The 18,093-nt window shown below is 45.3% G+C and overlaps 1 protein-coding gene across 8 annotated transcripts in view; it reads right to left on the bottom strand.

The window, feature by feature from the left end:
• Window positions 1–18,093, bottom strand: part of LOC118310582 (contactin-associated protein-like 4) — a 93,765-nt gene that overhangs the window by 64,247 nt on the left and 11,425 nt on the right. For all 8 annotated transcript variants that reach the window (XR_007030775.1, XR_007030774.1, XM_047332174.1 and 5 more), the window contains exon 3: window positions 98–208. Coding sequence is in view for 6 of the 8 variants with exons in the window: in XM_047332174.1 (XP_047188130.1) it covers window positions 98–208 (111 nt within the window). In the remaining 2 variants the exon portion in view is untranslated. The remainder of the gene's footprint in view (window positions 1–97; window positions 209–18,093) is intronic.

Below are 18,093 nucleotides of genomic sequence, written 5' to 3'. Positions count from 1 at the left end.
ACTCGGCTCTTCCTCCTCCCCGTTGTCTCTTTTACACACAAATAAACATCAGCTCGGCCCCTTGGGGTCAAATTCGTCGACGGAACTCTGCCCTCACCTTCTCTCCTGTTGAGTTTGGCGAAGCCCGGAGCGTGGCTGCTGGACAGCTGGGAGGAGCTCCTGAAGGACGACGGCGGCAGAGTGGACACCAGCGCGCTGTCACACACCTCTGTCAACCAATGACAAAGCAGAGGAAAAAAACCATTTAGTTACAGTTAAAAGAATAATGACTCGAGGCTGCTCACAGCGTGTTGTCGGATTCTTTATATAAACAACAGGCGACTGTTGCCTCACAGCAAAGAAGGTTCTTGGTTCATATCCCAGTCCGAACCAACCAAACCCTGAATGGTATCGACCAACCCCGATTGGTTGGTTGGTTGGTTGCAAGTTCTCCCCGCGTCTGCATACGTTTCTGCGACCCTTAAATGGATTAAGCTCTCTAGATAATGGATGGACGGACCCCTTGTGTTTGAAAAGTGAAAAGGTCAACAGCAACTTTGCAGAATCCAAGGTGACTTCTTCAAAAAAATGCCTTTGTGTCCTTTGGATCAAAAGTCCAAAACTCAAATGGTTTCAGTTTCCTTCTATCAGTGACGAGATCAGTCAGAGAATTAGAGAAGCTGCTAACTGGTAGCTGTTAATTTTTTAATAATTGGTCAATCAACTCTTAGATTCTGCTCCGAACAAAGACTTCCTGTTAAAGTCACAATGTAGCTACGTTGTCCAAGAAAAAACAGGAATTTATCGATAAATAAGCCTCCGAGCATTTCTGCAGGTGCAATGAGAAACTACCTGGTTTGCAGAGATTTCAGTCAAACATTCAGAGTGAAAGAAACTAATTAAAGAGACTCGGAAAAGTGTAAAAAAAATAAAATAGTTGGACAGAGTTGCCACAACACTTAAGGTCAGAAAAACAGAAAACCAAGGAGGAGTTTCAGAGTCATCGGTTAAGTGCAGCACCTTTTTTCGGGGGGCTTCTGTAAACACATTTGATTACCTCAGGGAAGAGTGGCGCATTTTTTTTGTCATTTAGCTGCAGGTTTTGATGTCGCACGAAAACAAAACAGAGCATTTGACTTTACGTTCCAGTCCCTCAGCAAGCAGTACCAAGTACGCGACAGCAGGTCGACACAGGAACGCCTCCTCTCTTGGTGTGAGAGGAAAATCATAAATCATAAGTGCAAATGGATGGAAGCGTCCAGACTTCTTCTCCAGGGTTGAGTGGTTCAGAGATCAGAGATTCGACAGCGTAAAAACCACACTGTGGAATTCCAACGCAGCAGGAGACGAGGTTATTCTCCATGTCTTACCCTGAGTGGAAGAACTGTTGAATTGTTAAAAACAGCAGGACGGGAAATGAAAGTCTCGTATCTCCAAATTATCCCCAAAAAGAGTTTATCCCGTCTGTTTTTTTCCCAGTTTCATGAGAGCGAAGGCTCCAGTTTTCCAAACCCTTGAAGGGATATTAAATGATGAAAAACTGTTTTTTGATACTCTGATTGACTAGGGAGTCTATTCAGGAGAAGGAGTTTTTATTGTTCCCCAGGAGGGGAACGGCTCTCTCAGCTGTAACGGCGTCGTATCAAATGAACGAACAGTGTAATAAAGTCAAGTTAGATGAACGAACAGTGTAATAAAGTCAAGTTAGATGAACGAACGGTGTAATAAAGTCCAGTTTGATGAACGAACAGTGTAATAAAGTCCAGTTTGATAAACGAACAGTGTAATAAAGTCCAGTTAGATGAACGAACGGTGTAATAAAGTCCAGTTAGATGAACGAACGGTGTAATAAAGTCCAGTTAGATGAACGAACGGTGTAATAAAGTCCAGTTAGATGAACGAACAGTGTAATAAAGTCCAGTTTGATGAATGAACAGTGTAATAAAGTCCAGTTAGATGAACGAACGGTGTAATAAAGTCCAGTTAGATGAACGAACGGTGTAATAAAGTCCAGTTTGATGAACGAACAGTGTAATTCTGCCTTGATGGATAAATGAAAGCTGTACTCGTTGTCGTGTTGTGCAGATGAGTGGTCCCACAGGTTAACACACTTTAATGGTTTGTGGACCATCGACTGCGCTAAAGGCATCATACATTATACACGCTGCAATAATTGACAGTAACTGAGCTTCGTTTTAAACGTGTTCTCCACCACATTTTTCCATAAACGCGCGCACAGGCATGAGTTATTGCGAGAATGTGACTCTTTACTCTTTCTGCAGCTATTCCGCCCTGCTTGTTAAATTGTCATTACACTGAGAAAACGGTCACAGGAGAATTAAATGTTTGTGTTGTGAGACGCTCCGTGTTCTGCACAGTGTCGTTATATCACACATACAGACACGATGAACATCGGCTCAATAAATATTCACAATTTTCCCCATTGAGCGCCGAACTTTAAGCCAAAGCCAGTTACGATGACTCGCGCCAATGGTCCGATCCCGCCATACGACTCCGACAACGAGGCTCAAGCTTCGATCGCTCTGTCAACGTTAAGTGAACTTCGTCTCGACAACACGAGGCCTTCGTCTTCCGCTCGTCTATCCACCGCGGCCCCGATGGGTTCGCCTTTTTAAACAAACGATGAGGTCGAGCGTTTCAAACTGCGTCTTCAACAAGCCGACGAGACGGATTCCACAACAGTACCATCGTTTATCCGTTAACTTAACTGGCATGGAATAAAAAAATGAAGCGTGTTTTTAAGATTTTAATCATTCATTCGCCATCACTCGATGAACTGCGACATCTTGGTATAATTATAATCTTCAAAGGATTGTCAAATTCTGTCCCCATTTAGAGACAGAGCAGCTGGTTTCCTGCCAAATATGGAGGCAACTGAATATTATGAAGAGACAAGAGGTGGCAGCCTGCCTCGGAAAATAATGCTCTTATTTGTTATTCACGTTATTTTCACCAATGTATCACTGTTGACGTGGTAACGACCGACTGAAGTCAACACGCTACACACACGTAAAGGTAAAAATAATAATACATCAGCTGTGGGAAAAGAAGATCAGTTAATGCAGGTTGAAGGATTAAAACTGTTGCTTGTTAAAATCAGAAAGTCTCAATCTTTTCTTTGTGAGTCTAACTTCAGTTTAAGACCTACTGCTTCTTACAGCAGGAATCATCAAGCATCTTTTTTATAGACAAACTTTTTATAATTACTAAGAGGTTTTGAGCTCCACACACATTTAATTCCCCTGTTTTAAATGTGGTCTATCCTCCAGCTCTTTGCTCCTCTGAAACTCCTCCCGGTGATATTCATTCCTGCAGGCCTCCGACCGACAGACACTTTGCCACCACGGATGCTGAGTGAGCCCTCGGCATGTCTGAAGAGGAGACATGAGAGCCGTGCCTGAACAGTGCCGAGCGCTGTAAATCCCCGAGGTGAAGATGTGCGGCGAGAGTGCAACTTCACTGTGGTAACACTCGACGCAGAATGAGAGAGAGAGAGAGAGAGAGAGAGAGATAAGGGGGGAGGGTTTAAAAAACAAAGGGCCACTTGTCCTCTGGGACGGTTTGGTATATTCACTGACAGGGTGATCAGTGAAGCTCAAACACCGACAAACACTCGGAGCGAAAAATGGAGCTAGATGTTGAAAACCGGCTGGAGTCCGCAGCAACTGAACCTCAGCACTGAGCCCTGGGGACAGAGACCTTTCCTGAATCTTTATCTGCTGCACCTTCCACCTCGGAAAAAGAATAATCAAAAATAGTGCTCGAAAACAAACAATGAATTCACTTAAACTCTCCGCTTTCAAATGTGAAGCATCCAGGTCAACGAATGAATAAACTGCAAGTCCAAAATAATTGCCAATACTTTTCAACACAAGGTCACTACTGAGCACGTGGAGGAGAAACTTTAATGAAAAGCAGAAGTCATCCTGAGATAGATAGGTAGGCGGGCAGGAGGGCAGTCAGGCATATATAGAGATAGGCAGGTAGGTAGGCAGGTAGTTGGGAAATAGGTAGGCAGATAGAAAGATAGATAGATAGATAGATAGAAAGATAGTTAGGTAGGCGGGCGGGAGGGCATAGATAGAGGTAGGCAGGTAGTTGGGAAGTAGGTAGGCATGTCTCAGGTAGGTAGATAGGTAGGTAGGCAGGGCGGCAGATAAATAGATATGTAAGCAGGCGGGAGGGTAGAGATAGAGGTAGGCAGGTAGTTGGAAAGTAGGTAGGCAGGGCGGCAGATAGATATATAGATATGTAAGCAGGCGGGAGGGTAGAGATAGAGGTAGGCAGGTAGTTGGGAAGTAGGTAGGCATGTAGGCAGATAGGTATGTAGGAATGTAGGTAGGCAGGGAGGCAGATAGATAGATAGATAGATAGATAGCTAAGTAGGTAGACAGGTAGGCAGATAGATAGGTAGGTAGGTGGGTAGGTAGATAGATTAACTGTTTTGATCCCAAATTGGGACCCAAATGTCAGTCACACAACACACCTTACGAAATATTGAAAAATATATGAAATACAAATGTAAATATATATAACACAAAGGGAGGAAATGAGTGACAAATCAGTCGATAATAGAACATAAGTGGTGGCATTAACTGGTCTGACACTGGCTCAGGAAAAAAAAAAAAAAAAGCGTCCGCCTCAGGTGGAACAATAAAAGATGGGAAGTCGCTAAAACCTCGGCAGGGCAGGAAACCATCATGGCCAGAAGAAGAAATATCTTTTCATTTCAAAACGAATATCCTCGCGGACACCCACTCATCACCTTCTGGCCAATCCATCCGTCCATCCATCCATCCAGGCAGCGTCAAGTGACAGAGTTTGACAGCATAAAAAACACCCCACACAGACACTGTCAAACACATTCAATCACCACTGACATGGCAGACTAATGCCCGAGACAGGGGAGGGAGGCCGAAGCTCATTCACCTGCATTGTCCCTCTCCTCTACTGTTCTGCTGAACAATAAAAAAAGTGGCCACACTGGAGAGACCCTGAATACCGATGAGCTCCATCCATCACCTCAACAAACAGCAGTGAACACGGAGGTCCCTGCACTTCAGAACTCTGTGAGAGAGCCACACAGACCCCGGCAGTTCAGTGGCTCTCAGACTGAGCCGAGCCCCGAAATCGTTTGTCCATTCAAAGCACAGAGTGGGCGGCAGGATAGTGAGGCTCCGGCGACGCTCGGTTTTCGCTCCAGAGCAACTAACAAACGTCCTCGAGCAGAAAAAAACCCAAAACGTCAATGTCCATTTTACTAATCTGCACAACTTCTATATCTCCGGGTTTGACCCAGAGGGTTTTCACGCCTGCGCCGCACAAACCGCATAAAAGAATAGACAGCAGTGATACACTTTGAGTTTTATGTTGCCTGGATAATGTGTCTTATGTTTCCTGCACCCCGATCTGTGGAGCGCGACATTTCGCTCCCGTGTATTATGGAAGTGACGAATACATGAATCTGAATCTGAACGTGAACGGTTTTTCTCACTGTGTTGAATCAGGAGCAAGCGGACTTTGGTTGTAGTTTCTTGAAGGAGCTTCACTTCTCATCCGAGGCTTCTTCAGTTCTAGAACTGATTCAAACCCGTGGATCACTATGACCTGGATGGAGGAGAATCTCCACAGACTTCTGATTCAATGATACAGTGACAGGCTCGTCTGCACAGGCATCGCTTTGGTTCTACTATGAAAAAGCCGTAGTATGGATGTAGCTGGTCTGTGCGAGGAAGCGGGAATATCTGGAGAAAACCCTGCAGACGTGAGGAGAGCATACAAACTCAAACACAGGAAAGCCAACCGGTTACTGTGAGGCGACAAAAATACCATTATCCATCTTACACAAATATGTTAGAAAGCGAAAGCCACAACGTTTTGATGGAAACTATTATTTTGTAATAACTCGTCAACACTTCCAAGCCCGACTTCCTCGTCTTCTCCTTCACTCGACAGACGCAGAAACAGTCCGACGACTCGGCCCCTTCACACTTCAGCGGCTAAAAAACAACAAGTGTATTTGTTCCTCGTCGCCGCTTCTTTATCTGTCCGTCAAACACATGTGGTTTTTTGATTCCTTCTGGCCTTCCAGCGTCATCAAGCTAGAAGAAAAAAAAATCCCCCCACGAGATAATAAGCTCATTATGTACATGCACATGGGATGATATAGCCCACACACATACAATATATCCATGCGTAAACCAAACAGAACTCTGCATAACGCTAAAGCAGCGTCGGCGTTGAACGGCAACGAGAACAATCCTCCTCCTCACCGAGGCTCATCGCGGCCGAGCGGCCGCGTGGGCGTCTAAGTGGGAGACACGCGTCGACCTGAAATGATCAAAACAGCGCGGTGGCGTTTTAAAATCTCTTCATCTTTTAAACTGCCAGGTTCCACTCACACAAGTTAGAGAGTTGAAAACAAAGCGAGACTTTCAGCTGGGCGCTCAGCTCAAACGCTGCCCAAGCCCCAAACAATCACTTTAAAATTACAACAGCAGAAACGATGCCGATCCGGAGGGAATGCCGCGGGCCGCATCGCTCCGACCAACGGCCCCAGCGGGAGAATGTGTGCATCATAAAACATCTACTAATCCGCCCTGCTGCACTGAGTGAATAATGTGAATATATTTGCCTGGAAATGTTTCTTAATAAAGAGCGGCAGGCCCCTAAGTCTCCGAGGAAAAAGAAAAAAAAAGAAATGGCACAAAGTGCAATTTTGTTCCGCCGTCCAAATAAAATACACGGCAGAAGGACACTTGCATCATCAACATCATCACCCAGGCACCTCTGCAAATCTAATTTATTGCAAAAATGAAAAACTGGAATTGGACACCGGGGATTCATAAATTTCCAAACTCTGCATTGCACCAGTGGAAGAGCGTATATAGCCAACTGTCAGCCAGAACGACATGGTGCACCTTTTGTTTTTCTTTTAAAGGCGGCTGTGGGTGGTGGGAGTTGAGTAATACAATCGTTATGAAATGTCCACTGTACATGGTGGTGTAACACTACACATCGTCTGGGATTCGTGCTGTCCATGTGCTTTCGCGCCCAAACTCTTCCACGTTTGGTTCAGAGGGACTCTGATCTCGCAGTTTCCTGTTTGGCGGCTGGGGAAGCTGTCGTTCAAACAACTTGCCCCAACTTGCAAAGTGTCTCCTAAAGAGAAAGTCTGCCTTTTAGAGCGTTTTCACACCGACCTTGGCGCTTCTTCAGTCTCGGCCAATGGTCCGGAGCAACGGACCAAAATGTTGTGACCAAAAGAGATGGTCTGCGTACGGATCAAAACCGATAGTCCGTATAGTTTCGGACTTTTGGACCTATTGTGGGAACTTGGGGCAGCATCAAACATAAGAAGAAGAAAAAGAAGCGGAAGAGAAGCAAAAATGAGCCGAGGTACCACATAGTCACACCGTTTAACTGAGCAAGAACGTCCCCTGAAAGTTGGAGGATTTGAAGAATCGACCCGGGTCGGAAACAACCCTCAGTCGACTGAAGCTGTTTTCAGACATGAACCCTGGAAAATGTCCACAAAATTGCCGGCGGACAACCTTTGTATGTAAAGGACATAAACTCTTCCCTGCACTTGCTCATTCCCACATGGGCTCACTGAGACATCGATGAGGAAGTGTACGGCGCAATATTGGCGGACATTTGAGTTTCTCCCATACGGCCCCCCCGGGGAACATGTCCGGACTTTCAGTCTGTAAGCAGCACGAGATTATTACAGACAGACATTCGTTCAAGTCAGTGTGTAGCGGGGGAGTGGGGGAAGGTAAAAAAAAATCCCAGCCCGCCGCTGAATGCACTTGACCTAGTCTATTTTAAAGGCTTTCCAGATGCCTCACTGGTCTGTGACGCAAACAGCTGCGTAGTTGAAAGTCCCCGAGCGAGCGGGCTGGGCGAGAGGAAGACATCTATCTGGGAAATATTGTTCAAGTGACGGGAAACACGTGTCCCGTCACCCCGAGGTCGGCTGCAGCCTCCTGGAACGTCAAAGCTATGAAGATCACAGCCCCGCCAGAGACGAGCCAAGAAAAACCATTCACACCTGTAACAGCTGTGTGTGTGTGTGTGTGTGTGTGTGGGCGTGTGTGTGTGTGTGTGTGTGGGCGTGTGTGTAGCCTCTTCACGGCTTCACTAATCCACAACAGGAGTCGCAGTTGAAGCATCTTTTTAGTTTTACTTTACAGCCGTCGTCCTCCCTCTGGAGACATTGGAAGATAAATGCCCTTTGAAAAAACTTCTCTGCAGTGAATTTGATGTTCTCCATCTTCCCTCTGCCTCTCTCTCTCTCTCTCTCTCACACACACACACACACACACACACACACTCACAGCTCAGCTTTCCTGAGGCTGGGAAAACACAAAGGCTGCTGCTGCTTATAGATGTCTTTAAATACCCAAGAGACGGGTTTATGTCCTTTGCAGAAGTTTGTCGAGACAAGCGCTGACACAGAACTTTCGGCCTGAACTGCTGAACCTTCGTGGAGTTGTGTAATTGGGGGTAGCTGGGGGTAAAAAATCCAAAAAGACCCCAATTAGTGCGCTGCTCGGAGACTGGGACATGACGCTGAATATCTCCCGTCACAACTTGTTGGTGGCCTTCTTCTCGGGACAGACTGATCCTGGAAAAACTTTGCAATTTCCCAAAACCCAACAATAACGAAGGTAAAGATACAGTGAAGCCCTTTCAGCTCACATGAATTTAAGATACACTTCACATAAAACTGATAAACCATCGTCCCCACACCACTCCCTCCTCAGGACGAGGCTGGTTCTGGTGATAGTGGCGGTTTGGGAGCAGTAGGTAGAGTGTTGTCCCAGAACAATATTACACACATTTGTTCCCTGCCTGCCTTAAATTTAATCTTTCACTGGAGCTTGAAGTGTTGTTGTTGTTTTTTTATCTCTGTGGTGATAATACACTTCACAGAAACTCAATTTTGTTGTTGTCTGGTTGCCAAGGTCATAATTTATCACACTGCTACGATATGACCTTGGATGTACGCCCTCCCCCCTCAACCACTCACAGTTTAGAGCCACGTCTCTCCCGACTGATAATAGATATAGAAGGAAGACTTTGAACAAATGTAAAAGTGTAAATCTGTTGATGAAAATGAGCTTGAGTCCGACTGAAATAGAAGAAAATCTATTTTGGTGTTCATGAGAACAGTGGATAGACGAACTGAAAACGCTGGCTGTCGCCGGCGAGGTGCCATGGTAACAAGGTGATAGTGGATGCTAAATGAATCTAGGAATATGAAAAATAAACCACAATTAATTTTAAGCTTAGAAAATATAAAAGACCTTCCATCTGTATCTTTCACAGCAACAATACAGAAGAACAATACGTCACACGTCGCCGTTCGACTAAAAATGGTCACTGGCAAGTTCTGTTCATAGAGCTGCGAAGAAGAAGAAGGGATTTCAGACAGTGTAGCAATAGCCAGAGCTAGTGAAGGAAAAGTGCAGTTATATCAGGGTGAAACTACTTTGAAAGACGTGGTATCAGATCGGTATCTTCATTCGCCTTCTCGACGACGCCCCATCTGGCGTTTTTCAGCAATATCGCAAGGAATATTTGATACTGGTATCGGAATTATCCCTCGGCAACCAAAATGGTCTTCTAGCCCCAGGTTTCTCCTCCAGGTAGCACTAACACTGACACAAAAGAGGATGGCTCCAACCCAGAAGTGAAAAGCTGTTCCTTCAACTTTTTTTTGGGGGGGGGGTGGGCGCAGACATTAATATTTATACCAGTGCAGTGTTGCAGAAACCCAGAACTCTAAGGGCTTTTGCAAAGCTGAACACGAACACGAACACACTCACTCTTCCTTTGTAACCGGCGGGGGTGAAATTGTAGATGGCAGTTGAGAATGTCACCGTCAGGCGAAACTATTTCTGAGACACACTTCTTCACCCCTCTTCCTCCCGTGACCCTAATCCCTATCTTCCTTCTGTGTGTCTCTTCTCCTCGTCTTCGTCCTCTCTCGCTCATTTCTCTCCCGGTCTAGGTTCCGTCACACCTGCCACCACGACCCTGTCATCTTCTTCCCGCCTCCTCCTCCGTCTCTGGCAGATGGTGGCCGGTGCACACAAACAGCGGAGTCAGTGAGGGATAAAATGGGAGAGGAAGTTGAAAATGTCACTGCAGTTGTGAGGAACACAGAGGGAATACCAGCAGACAGCCGGCAGACTCCTGACCCCTAAAGTTTATCCCCTCGTACTCTATATATTCCTCCTCCTCCTCTACTTTCCCTCTCCCTCACTCTCCTCCTCCTCTGTTTCACCTCCGAGTGCTTAGGCTCTGATTTAGCTGTGTCTTGTAGTGTTGAAATACAGCTTTACCCTTCCGTCTTTAATGGCCACTGACTCAGCTCTGCCCTCCTCTCTAATCCAAACCGACCGGCCCTGCTCCTTCTCATCAGCGGTGGCTGCAGAACGCCGGAGCAGCAGGCAGCACAGCTGTGGCCACCAGGTTCATAAAAAAAAAAAATCATTAAACTGTGATCATCAGCATATATCAACGTGTGTAAAGAGCACGACTGAGGCGTCTGCGCTGTGGCAGAGGAAGTGATGTAGAGGACTGGCGTTAACATGGGAGGGAGGTCAGCCCTGTGTTCCCTCACCCTATGTTCCCTCAAGGATTTCCCCCACAATTAGGCCCTGTGTTCCCTCATTGCTATTCAATTTCCCCCGCATCAAAATTAGGCCCTAGGGTTAGGGCTGAGGGAACATAGGGTGAGGGAACATAGTGTTAAAGAACATAGGGCTGAGGGAACATAGTGTGAGGGAACACAGGGTTGAGGGAAAATTGTGTTGAAGAACATAGGGTTGAGGGAACATAGGGTTGAGGGAACACAGGGTTAAGGGAACATAGTGTGAAAGAACATAGGGCTGAGGGAACATAGGGTTGAAGAACATAGGGTTGAGGGATCATAGGATGAGGGAACACAGGGTTGAGGGAACATAGTGTTGAAGAACATAGGGTTGAGGGAACATAGGGTTGAGGGAACATAGGGTTGAGGGAACACAGGGCTGAGGGAACACAGGGTTGAGGGAACACAGGGTTGAGGGAACATAGGGTTGAGGGAACATAGGGTTGAGGGAATTTAGGGCTGAGGGAACATAGGGTTGAGGGAACACAGGGCTGAAGGAACATAGCGTTGAGGGAACTTAGGGCTGAGGGAACATAGGGTTGAGGGAACAGGGTTGGGTTGTTTACTAATCAATTCATTGATTAACTGTTGCAGGTCTTGTTTGGAATATCAGGTCTAACTCTGACTATAAAATTTGTGCAAGACATTTTTCATTGATGCTAAATGACTGATGGGAAAGACGTCTCCTAATGAGCCATTAATCCAAAATACTGCTCAGACAACCCCCCAGGCTCTGTTAGTAAAAATCCAGTTAATATTTCACGACTCTCCGTTGGAGCACATTTACTGCTTGGATTATCGTAACTCTGCGTCAGCCTTTGAAATAAAACACTGGGTTTGCTCCAAAGAAAAGCGAAAAAGACTTTCGTCTGTGTGAAAAACCTTGTCTCGCCCAGAGGCTGATCTCCGCTGTAATAGAGACTGAAAGCGCATGGTGACCTTGGTAACTAATGCAGCTACAGTTGGTAAGTTTAATGTCCCCCAGTATAATATGGAATTATGGCGGCCATAACCAGCGTATTAGCTGCCGCAAATAGAGCTGTGAGTGTGAAATCCATTTATCGTTCGAGGTTTACTGTCTGAGAGTGATGGAGTATCGTGACCTCTGTCGCGGAGAGCTGATATTTGAAGCGACAACAAGTCATCCTTGATGACGCCAGCATCGCATGATGGATGTCTTCATTTTTTCGGCAGCCAGACTTCTTCTTCTGGGGTCTGGCAGCCTTGAACAAACACAGAAGTCCGGCAGGTCCAAATATCAAACAGATGCAGTTCCAGTTCCAGTTTTTTTTTCTTTACCGGATTAATCCCAGAAGAGATGAGGGTTTCTTCATGAGCTCTGATATCTAAACAAGTACGCCTTAATATTCCCCTGGAGCTCCCACATCTTAAATAACAGCCACTGAATTCGACATTCAGCCTCCAGCATCTCTCAGTAATTTACTGTTACTTGTATCAAAAATCCCTGCACAGCCTGCGGCAGCAGTAATAATCAGACCGTGCCTTCAACGCAAGAGCGTATGAATAACCAAACCGCACAGATCTCTCAGCCCCAATTAAGCGTGACACTGGTCACCGAGTTCAAGACAAAGGAAAATATCATTACCTGTCCGTTATTGAAGCTCTAGTAGAGATTAATTACAGGAAAAAATCCACGCAGCTCCACGGATTCAACAGAATTAACTTCAATGAAGATAGTGAAGATAGACTGTAATGAAGATAGACTGTATATTAAAATGGACGTGATCACCGGGTGCAGAAAATGAAGCCAATGCGGAAGTGCCTGGAGCCTGTATTCTCTGGAATGACCAGCAGGGGGCGACTCAACTGGTTGTTTCTATAGACGTCTATGAGAAAATGACTCTCACTTCTGACTTGATTTATAACGTCAGTAAACAGTTTCCTGAGGAGTTTATGGTTCAATCTCTAGTTTGAACTAGTAAGAATTAGTTTAATTATTCTCTGTATGCATTGGAGCGTAGATACAGCATGATCGACAGCTGGTCCGTCCAATCGGCATGGTTGCAGTTGTAAGTGGACATGCAGTGGACAAGTCTGGGTCCACATAAAACCCACAAGATGGCGCTGGTCAAAATTCGAAACTCGAGGCTTCAAAAACCATATCAGTCAGTCCAGAACATCTAAGGTTTTCAGTGTGGTAATGGAAAAAAAAGGTACAGCCATTAGACCCAAGATGGAAGCCAAGATAGAAGTATCTGACAAAACACAGAAAGACGGGATACTGTGAGGAGGGGCGGCGGAGACAGGAAGTAAAGAATATGAAAAGAAAAACTAAAATGCAGTACATGATCAGCCTCGTTTCACCATTTCAGATAGTGAAACCCAATGTCAGGTCAGTTCTAATTATCAGGCCATTACATTATGAGAGTCTGCAGTTTACTGTAGTTCATGCTAATGACATGAGCCTGGCAGCTTAATTGCACAATCATCAGTAGCTGGGGCGTATTTGGCACAACACACAGTCCAGAGGATAAATATTTCAACAGCTACACATTTTTCCGTTCTCTTCAGGACATTCCAGTTTGAATTAAATTCAAGGATTCAACCTCAAAGTGCCAAGTCTTTAGCTTCAAACTGAGTTGGTTTAATGAGAAGTGCGTGGGTGATTCAAACATACCCAGAGTTTAGGAGGAGTTCAAAATGTACATGACGTAATTTTTTCCTGTAGCCCGATGCCCTATTGTGGATCGTCAACAAGACGGCGAAACAAAATGCTAAAGTCTTATAATTAGCAAGCAGGGTTACCGGCAATAATTATTTTCAAAGGACTGACTTGGCACATTATTAGGTACTTCCAAGCAGGGGTGTAGCACCAAATTCTGGGCCCTGCAAATGCAGTCTCTATGGGCCCCCCGCAGCTATGCCGCTTATTCATTTATGAAACTTTGTGTGTTCTAATAGCAACTAGCTAGCTATACTCATACTGAATTCAGGTAGTAAAAGTTGCACTGTAGCCCGCAAGTTTTGCATTTTCTATCCATTCTATCTATATCAATTTCCCCTCGGGGATCATGTAAGTATCTCTAATTCCGCACAGGGCCCATTTTATGTAGCCTGCCATATTGATACATTGATATTGATCATTGATCTAAATGGGGTCGAGCTAAATTGCTGCTGTTATCGAGAAAGTTCATATTCACATTTCACTGTGTCTCTTTTAGAGCTGAATCACCTGCGAGTCAAGAAACACAAATATGTTATGTATTATGTGATATGCCATGAAGCCTCTCAGGTCACACCTTTGACCTTGCCCCCGGCAGCTGGCAGAGCACTGCAAAAAAAAATGACATGTGGAGAGAAAAGTTGTCGTGCGCGATTATTGAGCGAATGGCGCATTGGCGGACTCGCTGGGGAGTAGACCGGTTGAAGGACAACTTAATGGTTTTCAGGGAGCTGTGGTTTATTCTGGGAGTTTCTGTTTATGGATTTTAAATGGCAGACATTTCCTCCAGGGTCCGAGGAGTTCTTCAGCTATAATTTCGCTCCATGCAGCTTCGAACGTTCCTCAATCATCTGTCCTTTGTTAAATCCAAGCCCTTTTAATACGTTCTTTTAATGTTGTCGAATGTCTGCCTGTCATCTGAAGGGTTTAATTACCTGCTCACCCTTTAACTCTGAGGAGGTCCCTGTTCGTCTGCGAAGCATTGATTCATGGTCGGTTGAGCTGCATTTCGGGGAATCTCAGCCGGGCTGCTGGGCACCACCCAACCCCTCGTGATTATTTCTCATATTTGATTCATATTTACAGTATCAGTCTGTTTGTTTGTCTCTTTCCAACTGCAGTGACCCACTTCCCCCCACGGGGGAACATTAAAGTTTTATCTCTTCTTCTTCTTCTCCATCATCTCATCACATCCCATCTTTCTTGCCTCCCGGGGAGCACACACACACACACACACACACACACACACACACACACACACACACACACACACACACTAGTGTCTCTCCTTATTGATCCGGGCCTGAATCCTCCCTTTGTCAATACAGCCCGAAGTTTCGACGAGCACCCGCTGTTTTCACTGTCGCCGATTGTACCTCAAGTCCCTACATGTGTTGTATCGACGTCATTACTTATTTCACAAGCTGGATTTGACAGCATGACGTAACGCCTCTTTGTAATGGCTTCACTATGGAGATCAATGAAGTGAATTAATTGTTTCCTGGGTGTTTTATCCCCCCCCCCCCCGGGTACGGTTAGGTGCTCAACATGTAGAACCGAGGAGGGAAAAAGCTGCACAACTCAGCACTTTTATATTAACGATTGGTCCGATGACTGGCGATGCGAGAGAGGAGCTGCTTATTGCGTTGAACTCCCCGAGACTTATCGCCCAATCCTCCACTTCCTCTCAGCCCCGTTGACCTGCTTACTATTCTTCCAGCTCATTTAGGGGTTTTGCTTCGGAGTCGATTCTCATCAGTGTCACCTCCAGCTGTAGAAGGCCGGCGTTCTCAAAAACCCCATTGTACACTCTCCTACCAGCATCAGGCAGCAGAAGCAGAAGCAAAATAAATAAGTAAATCGACCTCCGTCCAGACGAAGCACGTCGGCTACGTATCGGAAGTGATCTCGGTCCATACTAATACATATCACGTGACCATTTACTTACACTGAGCATGTGTGTTACAGGTGTGAACAGGAAGTGGATAGTCGACTCTGCAGCTGGTTGCACACGCACACACACACACACACACACACACACACACACACACACACACAAAGAAGAGGCAGGAGACCAATTTCACACCAAACACTCCTCATCAAAAGACTCATTATTATCCCAACGAGTGGGAACAGCATGTTGTGGCATTGTCTCTCTAAACTCTTAATCTTTCTCCACTGGAGGCTCATTACCTCGTCTCGATCACACCACCCACCTCATGCTCAGAGATGATGAAAGGCATTCTGGGAGAATGTGGGAACACGTCGTGGATGGACTCTGACGTGTTTTGAATTACACTGATGGATTTAATTTAACAGCAATAAGAAGTATATTGTTTTTTTTATTTGTCTTTTAAATTGATTATTGATCATTCATAGCCTGAACTCAACGAAGCACCCACTGAGTTCAGCAGTGAGCGTGTGCCTCTTCTCACTGCACTTGGAACACATGCGCCGCTAGAGAATCAGTGCTTTATCTGCACTTCTGCAGATTTGTCAGAAAACGGCACGACATTTGAACTATTCACACATATATATTTGTATATATATATGTGAATATATATATATATGTGAATATATATATATATATATACTAGGTGTTATTCTGAAACAAGTCTACTTCCCGAACATATTGACTCACAGCTTTACCACATCATACATTCTGCTTGTGTCCTACTAAACTAAACTTCTTGCTGTGAGTGCGAAAGTGCTAAACCACTACACCAATGCCATTTTCACCGCTGCAAAAAGCTTCCTCTCGCTCTCGTAACATCAGTCTGTTCATCGGTCCACCACTTTGGTCCAGACTAGAAATATCTCAACAGCTTCTGGACAGTTTAAATTCAGATTCATGGTCCCCAGAGGAGGAAGTCGGCTGGTCTACGTAAACACTAATTTTCCTTTAGCGCCACCAGCGGGATGACACTTGTTGGCTTTTACTGAAGCATCTCAAAAAACTAATAAGATCCCAGGAGTCTGGAAGCTATTGAATTATGCAGACAGCCGTGGAAGATGAAACACAAAGTCTCTCTTGTCTGCAGGTGAAATTATAGTATCAGTTCATTCCTCGAGCATGTAGACAAACAAGCAGACCAGCGCGTATCGACTCTCCGTCTTCATCAAGGCCTCTTAAACTTTGTGCGTTCCCCACGGCCATCTGCATTATTCAATAACTGAGAATCCTGGGATCTATTATTTCACTCAGGAGAAACCTGTCAGATCAGCCGGAACCACTATATGTCCTAACACCTGTTGAAATGTAGCAACATGAAATCTGGTGCAGATGTCCACGACCCCCGTATGATGAATATTAAAAAAACTTGGTGTTTCTCCAAAACGAACGTCCCCCCCCCCGTGCTCTCTGGTGCTCGTTATCCAACTTGAGCATGCTCACACTCATAAATCATCACTTTGCCTGAGAACAAAGCTGCAGACACAAGGTTGTGTTGTTGTGTCTTTTACATGATACTGCATTGTGTTCGGATGATGCTTGGGGCTTTTTTTGTTTAGTTTTTTGGGTAATTTTTGGTCAAGGACACTGGAACATGTGCACCGGAGTGGCAGGGGATTGAACCCCCGGCACTATGATTAATGGCCAAACTTGCTGCGGCGGCACGGTCGACTTATTTACTGAATCCACAAACGAACCGAACCACCGTGCCAGCGACACAGATCGCCAGAACATTTTTCAAACTCCGAGAATCTACGTGTAAGTAACATCTCGCATTTTTTCCCGCTTTAATAATGACACTGATGAAACAAACCCGCAGCACCAATGACAGAGCAGCACATCGCCGTTTTCTGGCATCTTAAAAAATCTTAGAAAGTCATTTGGCTGCTTTTTCTCCTGAGCTGCTCGTTCATGTTGTAAATGCTGGAAGGCGATTAAATGCACAGCGACTCCCCTGAACCTCATCGAGCTCACCCGTCATCGGAGATTCATCATGGGGCTGTTAAAATATGTATTTGCACTTTGTTGCCATTTTTTGTGCGCCACCTTTCGCATAGCGAACTCGTGAACTGTCTCCAGCGGGGACGGAGACGTGACGCGCTTGTCTGAAACCTGCGGCTGAGATCCCTCCACCGCCGCAGACTCTACTTATTAATAATAAGTTATTATGCCGGCTGTGGTTTATGGTCCGTGCATGATGAATGTGCTGCTGGGTCAGGCCGGGATAGATCAACAGAGAGACACAGGGAGAGAGAGAGAGAGAGGGAGAGAGATAGCAGAAAACACTGATTGCACCTACAGTAGGACTAGAGAAATAATTTTGTGCAGACACAAAAAGTTATGGGAATCGACTGGAGACTATACTTCAATTTGATATGAATGGGTTGTTGGAAAAGATTGTTGTTGTTTGTGTTTGTCCAAGTTTTGATGCCAGGATTGTAATCTTTAAAGCTACATTTTACAGTAATATTGAGAAAAACTTATTCGCAGAAGTTGGATATATTGTCCATAACTATGTGTTCACATATGTTTTTTTTGTCAACTCCAGAATACGTCGCATTCCCGTTGAATTTTCAGACGCTGCCAGAAATCGGAAATTGAACCAGCGGTGCGCCACCATAAAGTGTCCCCTGTCGGTCACTCAGTTGGTTGCGGTTTCGCAACTTCACCACCAGATGCCGCCAGAAAATTACACACTGGGGATTTAATGAAGATCAGTCTTCGTGATTGCTAATAATTAGTATCGGCTCTGAAAAAATGGGTTGACCCCCAATAACCCTAATCCGTTTAGGTGCG

This window comes from Scophthalmus maximus, chromosome 5 (genome assembly GCF_022379125.1).
Source record: "Scophthalmus maximus strain ysfricsl-2021 chromosome 5, ASM2237912v1, whole genome shotgun sequence".
NCBI classification, from domain to species: Eukaryota; Metazoa; Chordata; class Actinopteri; order Pleuronectiformes; family Scophthalmidae; genus Scophthalmus; species Scophthalmus maximus.
The sequence above is the reverse complement of the archived record's forward strand: the minus strand, read 5'-3'. Positions and strand labels throughout refer to the sequence as shown.